The sequence below is a fragment of the Trypanosoma equiperdum genome (genome assembly GCF_001457755.1).
Source record: "Trypanosoma equiperdum strain OVI genome assembly, contig: ctg_2013, whole genome shotgun sequence".
Lineage (NCBI taxonomy): Eukaryota > Euglenozoa > Kinetoplastea > Trypanosomatida > Trypanosomatidae > Trypanosoma > Trypanosoma equiperdum.
Window position 1 is genome coordinate 2,990 of NW_027124076.1, and position 8,612 is coordinate 11,601.

Below are 8,612 nucleotides of genomic sequence, written 5' to 3' on the forward strand. Positions count from 1 at the left end.
AGATATGTGCTGTTATTGGTTAGTTGATTACATCTATCGCTTTGGTTTGACAAGTTGTTTTGAGCATCGTGCTACCCAGGTGTGTTGGAACAGCTACACTTTGCACAACCGCGGCTCCGAAACAGGCGTTCTGGCTGAGGTCGGTCCTTGTCGGTTGTTATTCTGCTGTGAAATGCAGGACACCACCGTCACTTCGTCGTGCGCCCTGCTGCTATCCCAAGTTCGCGGTCGTACTCCATCGCTTTTGACACGCATTTTGCGTTTCATGCTTCTCTACAAATTGCAGTTATTTTCGTTTGCATACTGTAGACATTGCCTTAAAGTTATGTGACACCTTGATATGAAGATGCTGTTTGCGGGGTGTGCATATTGCCTTTCAAACATGCAGAACCGCGTTTGTGGTTGCACTTCCGCCATCTGGTCACCACACACTTCTGAGGCTTGTGGCTGTTAGAATGTCAGCCGCTTGTTGCACAGGGACAACAAGTTTCCGGTTTTATCGTAGTGACTTTATTGCCAGTGGCGCGTTGTTTCCTGCTTTTTTTCGAACGTCCTTTGTTTTTTTAACCTATATTGAACCTAATGTTTCTGCTACCGTCAACCTTCGTGTTCTGAAAATGTGTTTACTGAATGCTAAGTTTTTATGCCGGTGGCTGTGGATGTTGTCGGTGACGGTTTCTGTTTTTCTAACGCTGCCGCTACAACAGAAGATGTCTTTTCCGGTTCCTCTTCCAGTGCGCCAAGTTGTTTCAATGTTGTGCTTTTTAGAGCCGTATCTACGAATTTGGTTTTGGAATATAGCTTCAGTCACAGCTGCAACAGCTCACTACATGTGTGCCACCAATCCTTTCATTTACATTCCCCTTCTATGCATTGCTGTTGGAATTTCAGCAGCTAGTTGAGCTGCTAAGTTGATTTGTACTAAGAATATATTAGGCTACTTTGTAATAACTGTCCTTACTGCTCAGTTTGGTAATGAAACCATCATCGTCATTGTTTTATAAACTACTCTCAGTGTCGTTACTTCATCATTTCAGAAGCAGTATCTAGCTTTTTGTAGTACAATACGTGAAATATTTGGCTCCTCGTAATGAATTTTTTTGTTGTCTTTTGCTGATGTCCACTCCTTTGTTTCCCTCCTTATTTTATTTTCTTATTTATTCCCTCAGCCGCGTCTCCTGCATATGATGTAGCGCCTCCATATGTTCAGTGCAATGCATTACAGCTTTCTTCTTCTCATTCTCATTCTCATTATTATTATTATTATCATTAATGCTCTTATTATTATTACAGTAGCAAATTAATTGTAACTTTAACTAACTAGCACAAAATAAACAAAGCAAATCAAATTATAACATCGCTTATCTTTAAGAAGCTATAGCTTTGTTACTTTATGCCAATAGACCACTGTAATACCATATTTCATTACTTTTATTTAAAAAATGTTTCACGTTTTGCAAAGGGGTTTACAAAAGTGTTAAATTATGACAAAATATCTCAACTTTTTAGAAAAATTTCTAAATAGAAAATTTATAAAAATGGGCAAAAATCTTTAACATGCCAAAATGCAAAAAATCACAAAAGCAACAGCGATAAGAGAAAATATGTATTTTTAAGGGCACTTGACTTTCACACTCTTTTCCATCCAAGCTGCAGTCATCGTTGCAGTATTTTTGCTCCTTTTCAGAGCACTTTGGAGTTGTCTCCCCGGCTTGGCTTGCTTATTGTATTTTCGCTTTTTCACTTTCCTCACTCAAACCACATTTTGGATCCTCTTTTTTCTTTTCATCATATTGGCAGTTTTTGTCTTTGCGGCATGTTTCGGCATCTTTTTTTTCGTTGCGTGTTTTTGTGGTCGTATCGATTGCTAGTTTTTTCAAGTCGCCGTTCTTGGCTCTGTGTTGTGTTGCTTCGGCCCTTGCCGCCATTTCTGTTTCTTGTTCTATCGCCGCAGCTCGGCGCGCCATTTCTGCTTGCTGAACCGCGGCTTGTAGTCTGTGGGTCATGCTGCTTAGTTCAACGGCTGCGTGGGTCCCTGTAAGCAGATGTTGCTCTGAGCTTCTGAGCATCTTCTCCCATCGTATTCCACCTTTGTCTTTGCCGAGCGCTCCTGCATAATTGATGCATTGTTGGGTTGCTGCCCCCGTGCAGCCCGAGACAGAATATTTGCCTAGCACATATTGCGTAATTCCCCGTGGCTGTCGATTGCCCTACTGGTTGCCTGCCTAGCTCGGCGTAGAAAGCTGCGATTCTTTGCGCAATTAATGCTGGTGTTAGGTGAAGGTCCGCCGACATTTTGGGGCAGTTGGCCATCATGTCGTTTACAATGGCTTTCACACCGTTGAGCTTGTTGTCTTCCACATGGTTCGGCCCGCTTGAGTAGCACTCCGTTGTCTGGCTGCCACTTTCTTTTTGTGCAGAGGCAAATCAGGTATTCGACTATGGCTGCTCCTGCAGTGCCGGTCGTTGTTGTGCCGCCGCATTTTGTGCTTTTGGTGTAAGCGAAGGTGTCCGTTGCTTCTACTAGGCCTTGGCCGTAGACAGCGTCTTTGATCGCCTTTATCGCTTTACCGTGTGCCTGCGTCGCGGTCTCTTTTAGATTGTCATGCTTTTGCTTCATTGCGTCGGCTGCCGCCAAAATGGCGCTTACGGTTGCTGCTGCTTTTTGTTGTGCTGGCCCGTCCCGTATCTTGGCGTACAGGCGTTTTCCACCATTTGCTGTTGTTGCGGCGATTTGTTGTATCTTTTCTTGCCATGCTGTCTTTCTAGCAGCTTCATCTGCTTTTTTCATTTCCGAGTGCACCGTTTCATTTCTGTCTGTGTGAAATGATTGAGCTGCGAAGGACACGTTTAAATTGAGGAGTTTGGTGCGTAACTGCTCAGAATCTTCAGTTTCAATTGCCAAATTTGGGTACGGCTTGGTATTGATGAGGTAAAAGATTCCACAAAGCACGTTGAACTCTTTTAAGTTGTCGTTGGCTCCTTGCTGCGATAGTCGGCTGATGCCTACTAGAAGAGGGGAAAATAACTGAGTCCGAATGTTTTTCCTATCTCTTAGCGTATGTATCTTTTGCCATTTTTGGTTTTGGAGGCCTGTTCTTTTTGTTAAGTTGGTTAAAAGCAAGCACTCACAGCAATTTTGTTCTATTAAACGGCGGCTTCTGCCTTGTTGCCGCTATTTTAGCTTCGCTGTGCCTCGCTCCTTCCTACGGATATCTTTGGTTTTGCAAAAGTTTGTTTGCTATAATTATAGTTTATATGACATTTTCACAACTTTAATTCATTATCAGCCCTTAATCTATCCCATTTACAGTCTTTTGTCTTTACTTCTCTCTAAGATAAACAGCCACCTTCAATCGTTAAATCACTTCCGCCTGCACTTAGTTCTTGATATTTGGATGCTCATTAGATTAAAAACCACGGTCACCAAAACCATAAACGCGGTAAAATCAACCCATTTTTGTGAAAAATATGGGTTTGTTTTATGGCTCATCTAGGCTTTTCACATGCTAATCCAAAGTTCATATGAACTTGTGGCTCCTCACCTCGTCGCCGTTTCACCTTCATATTTTATGCTCTTCATTCTTTTGCGCATAGACATTCTAAGAATTGAGAAGAAATCGCTGCCGTTTTATTTCTGAAGTCTCCCTCCATCTGGAACTTAAACGCCGGCCTTTATTTTATTTTCACTAACAACTTCTATACTTTCCTGCTCTTTTCTGCTTTGTTTCAAAATTAATCATACAGAACGCTGTAGGACAACGAAATGCTTATGGTAAGTGACACCCCTTTACTGATACCTGACTGTTAGGTTCGACCCATTTTTACTATTATAAGTTAGCCCGCTTATAATCCACTACTTCTTTTATGTAAGTTACATTTTCACATCTATACCTGGATTAAATCTAGAAAACATTAAAATGATTCTTTCTATCTGGTAACTTACGCGATTTTGCGGTGTGTTTGTGTCATGAATACTCACTGTTTCTACACTATCATGTGATGCAGTAACGGATTTTATTTGTGCTTTTTGGTGATTTGTGGGTAATGGCTTAGGTTTTCTGTTAGTCTTTTTAATGTACTGTTGGTTTTGAAATTTTGTGAAAGATTGGGTGCATTCGTAAGTCTCTTGCATGTGTGCATTTTACTCTTCATAGTGTTTTCCGCTAAAAAACGCACGTTAGGATTATTTTTACTGGTTTTATCAGATTGAATGTCTGCTGCAGATCTGTTCATGTATTTCATAATATTTTAAGTGAAAATAATACAATATTTAAAAAGTTCTTGAGATCATAATGAAAATAGCGCTTCAATATTCTTTCTGTTTTTACCGTTTCTTTATGTTTATTGTGGCTACTCCATTGGTCTCGCACACTGTACTTTGTCTCTCTCTCTCTCTCTCATTGTCCACCTCCATTATCTCCTTGTGTATAATGGTGTCAACCGCCTTATTTGTGTTTGAACTTATGCATATTCCCTCCCTTTTCCTTTCTTTCTGTCTTTCCTTTAAAAATATTCCTCATACTTTCTATTTCTTACTTACTTCTGTAGTCACTTAATCTAATAGAACCCTTTCCATTGTCATAAGTGCTTATATTCTGCCCATCAATTTGGTCTTGCACAGTAGCAGTATCATAGTATTAGTATATACTCACTCACAACACTCTTCTATCATTTTATTATTATTATAGCCACTACTACCCATAAAACAAACTAATTAAACCCAACTATATTATCAACAATTTTCACGCCTTGTTTTTCTAATACTTTACACTCAGAGGCTATTTTTAAACACATTTACTAGCATTTTCAATATTTTCACTAGTTTGGATATTTCGATAGAAAAGTGTGAAAATATATTAAATTTTATAAAGTTACATAAGTTTATTAAACTAAGCAAAAATCCTTCCTAATTTAAAAATTTAAAAACGGTAAACTGACAAAACGAGTAGTCATCAGAGCAAGTTTATTATTTACAAGAAAAATTAAAGAGCGGCACTCCTGCTTGTGGAGCTTGCCTGTACCATCAACATAATCTATCCATCCACATACTGCTTTCTGACCAGGTTTTACATCCTTGTTTTCCGCTTCACAGGCTTGCTGGGTTTGATGTTTACTGCAATCTACCCTAGAACATGTCTGTCCTGTTCCTGAATTTGTTTGTTCTTCTCCATCTTTCGGTTTGCAGAAAGCCCCTTCGGTTGCCTCTGTGCTGTTCCATCTGCAACCATCGCCTTCCTTGCAGTCTGTTTTTTTCGTATTTTTTGTACAGTCTTTCTGAGGGTTGCTCTGTTTTTCTGGCGTGGTCGCTGCTGCTTTTGCTGCTGTATGGATGCTGCTTGCCGCCGCTTGTGCTAGTAATGTCGTCAGGCTGCTGTTGAGCGCTAGTATATGTGCTTCCGCCTTGCTCCCGCTGTCTCCGTCGATTTGTTCTTTTTCGAGGTCGGCTATGGCTGCCTCCAGTGCATTCAGCCAGTCTGGTGTCTCGACCTTGTATTTGTTGGCACTGGTGCTCAGTATTACACAAGATCCTCGGCCGGCTGCTTCGCTGCCGTCGCATTCGACGTTGCCCATGCTTATCTCCGCTGCGCCTAATAAGCCCGCCACCGCTTTGCTGCCTCTTTTTTGGTGGATTAGCGTTGCCAGTTCCGCTGCTGCTGTTTTTACTTGCGCGGCCGTTACTTTTTTTGTTCGTTGCTGCCTCTGCATTTCTGCTTAATCTGCGCCCAGGCTGCGCTTATAGAGCTTCTCTTATTGCCATAGTTTATGTCCGGCTTTGCGGCGTCGAAACAAGCGCCGCTGTTTGCATTGGTGTTGTCGCTGCCGCATAGGCCAATGAGGGTGGCTGCTGCCCTTTTCTTGGCTGACTTTGCTGCAGCTGAAGCTGTGTTTCCGCAAGCTGCCGACCGGGTGTTGTCTCCGGTATCGATAGTGGCGTCTCCTGTCACCGCCGGGTAGCTTTACAAGGCTTTTTTAATTTTAGCCAAGGCTGGGCGGGTTTCCGCAGGCTCCCCAAAGTATGCTGCGTTGTTTGCTTTGGCGTCCGCAATCTGCTTCAAGGTGACGTTCACGGTTGCACTCAACTTGTCAGTAGTCTCTGCCAGAAATGCTAATGCTAGCTTTTCATCTGGGCGGAACTTTTTGTAAATTTGTGCCGCTTTGTTGCAAACTGTAGATTTTGCCGCCTTGCATGCTTCTGGTGTTTCGTCGCTGCTGCTTTCTTTGGGTGCGGCTTGAGGTTCAGCTGCTGCTAACCTCTCTATGTGCTTCAGGTTCGCCAGAATGAGTTCAATTTTTGCGGCTAGTGCGACCGCTTGCTTTGCTTGCTCGCCGGTGGTTTGCCTTTATTCCGGGTTATCTTCGGCTCGCACTAGGGTGCAGAGCAAGCCAAACTCTCTCGCATTAACTGCTGTCGTTGGTGCTGCTGCACCACTGTTTATAGCTAGTAGAATGATGCTAATGAATACAGTTGTTGTTGCGATTGCATTTGTTATAGCGTTTTGGGGCTGCTGCTTCCTGTTCGTTAGCGACAGCATGGACATTTTTTGACCTTTTTCTGGCGGTATTTCGCGGCACCTAGGGCTTATGTGTGCTTCTAAGTTCACTTCTTCGACAACCTAGTAGGTCTCTGTTGCGGTTAGAGTAGAAATAAAAGTGCGCTTTCAGTCTTGATGGCTTGTACTTTCCAATCAATTGATAGACTCTGTTTCACTTCATCTGTTCTGGAGCCTCAATATCGTTTCTCTAGCACCCCTGCGATTTTTGCTGCTGTTCTTTCTTCTTCTTACCCGTAGAAAGAACAAATTCAAGAATAAAATACGTTTTCTTTAACTCGTATAGTTTCATTTGTTTTTACCAAATATAGATTTTTTAACCTTCCTGACAAAACGTTTTCAAGAAGTATTTTTGACCTTCAATGAAATACAAAATGATAGTTTGTCTTAATAATTTCGTATCATTGAAAACAAACAACAGACTCATCACAATCTGTAAATTATCACTATAAATGGTTGAGTTTTTCATATGTCCAACTTGTGTAAAGGTTGTTTTAACAATAAACCCCTCTGGAAATTATGACATAAATTTTGTTTTTAAACGTTTGATGTTTTAATTCACATTTCTTTCGTTTCAAATCTATTGCATTAATTTATTGCTCAACCAACTTCTTAAATTGTTTAAAATGCTGCGCATATTTCTTGTTTTGAAATTCAAATTTTACAGTGTCTAATCAGTACAATTTAAAGTTAAGGTTTCTTTGTATGCAGGCTGGTCTGTAACAATACAACGGCTCTACTTTTCTCTTATGCAATATCTTTGTTTGCAAGCTTTTGTAAGCTTTTCAATTTTATGCTCCTGTTGTTTCAATAGTGGCAATATCACTACTGTTTTCGAATGCTTTGCCTACTGTGTCTTCTATTTTCTCTCCATTAACTGAAGTTCAGTATTGATACATATATGCATAACTTTTCTTCAAAAGCCGAGAATTTTCCACCTGTATACCATAATAGGGTCGGCTATATATTATAATTCACTCCAAAAACTTTATACACCGCTTATAAAGGTTATTATATTGAGTCTTTAACCTTTTGGTAACGTTTTCTCCTTGTATTTTATTTATGAGCATCTGTTACTATATTTAATATGTTTCCTACGAGAAAAATCAACTTTATTGGAAGTGTACGGTAAATTTATTGCCTGAATGATTTCAACTTTTTGGCGCATAATGGCACTAATTGAAATTATTGCGTTTGGCACTCCTTATATTCCACCTCTATTTTATTCACGGTTTCGCTCACTCACTTCGTCTCGTTGTACCATTGCCATTGGGTTTGACTGCTTTTACTTCGTTTATTCATTTAGTCTTCGGCACCACTCTTATTACAATAATATTTGTATATACACACTCACAACAACTCCTCTTATTATTATTATTACAATTATTATTACTAAAATACTACCTTAATTATTCTTATAACCCAAACTAGTATCCATAAAATTAACAAAATAATCTAAATTGAGTATCGCTCATTTTTAATAATCTACCATCCTCCACTACTTTACATCCATGGGTCAATTTAACTAAAAATCTTATTTTTTCAGGTTTTTTAACAGTTTGAAAACATTTGACAACAAGTGTTATAATAAATCAAATTTCAGATAATTCTCTTGAAATACCAAGCTCAAAAAGCAGCATCCAAAAAAGTAAATTTTCTTATTTACAAGGAAACAGGAATCTTTGCACTTTGTTCGTTCCCATTTAAAATTTTTGTCAGCTGCACAAGCTGCCTTATCAGTGCAGCGTTTTGCACATCCAGCTTTTGTTCTCCTGCAGCTCCCTTTTCTGTTCCTGCTACATTTGTCTGAGTTGTAACTTTACTTTCATCTACTTCGCATGTTCCATCTGTTTCAGATTTTCCTTCCCATTTGCAGTTAGCGTCTTTACAGGTAGTTTTGTTGTTTTTGTGCTTGCTGCAGCTAACTGCCTCTGCTTTGCTATCAGTCGCAGTGACATGGGGTTGCAAGTGAACCACTTTCCCCGTTTCCTCTTGCGGTAGAGCTGCTGCTATCGTTCTGAAGTTATAAATGTCATCTCTCAGACTTCTGAGTTTTGC

The 8,612-nt window shown here is 40.2% G+C and overlaps 1 protein-coding gene and 1 pseudogene across 2 annotated transcripts; both read right to left on the bottom strand.

Annotated features, from left to right (window-relative positions):
* Positions 1-2,170: 2,170 nt before the first annotated feature.
* On the bottom strand, positions 2,171-2,791 carry TEOVI_000819700 (Trypanosomal VSG domain containing protein, putative; the record flags this gene model as incomplete). The annotated part of the gene is made up of 1 exon (XM_067223954.1): positions 2,171-2,791. One exon carries the CDS (start codon positions 2,789-2,791, stop codon positions 2,171-2,173), a length of 621 nt encoding a protein of 206 aa, XP_067080055.1.
* Positions 2,792-4,914: 2,123 nt separating this feature from the next.
* TEOVI_000819800:pseudogene lies at positions 4,915-6,542 on the bottom strand (annotated as a pseudogene). Its single transcript is given in 2 exon segments — positions 4,915-5,703; positions 5,706-6,542. Coding segments are annotated over 2 exon segments (1,626 nt in total).
* Positions 6,543-8,612: the final 2,070 nt, after the last annotated feature.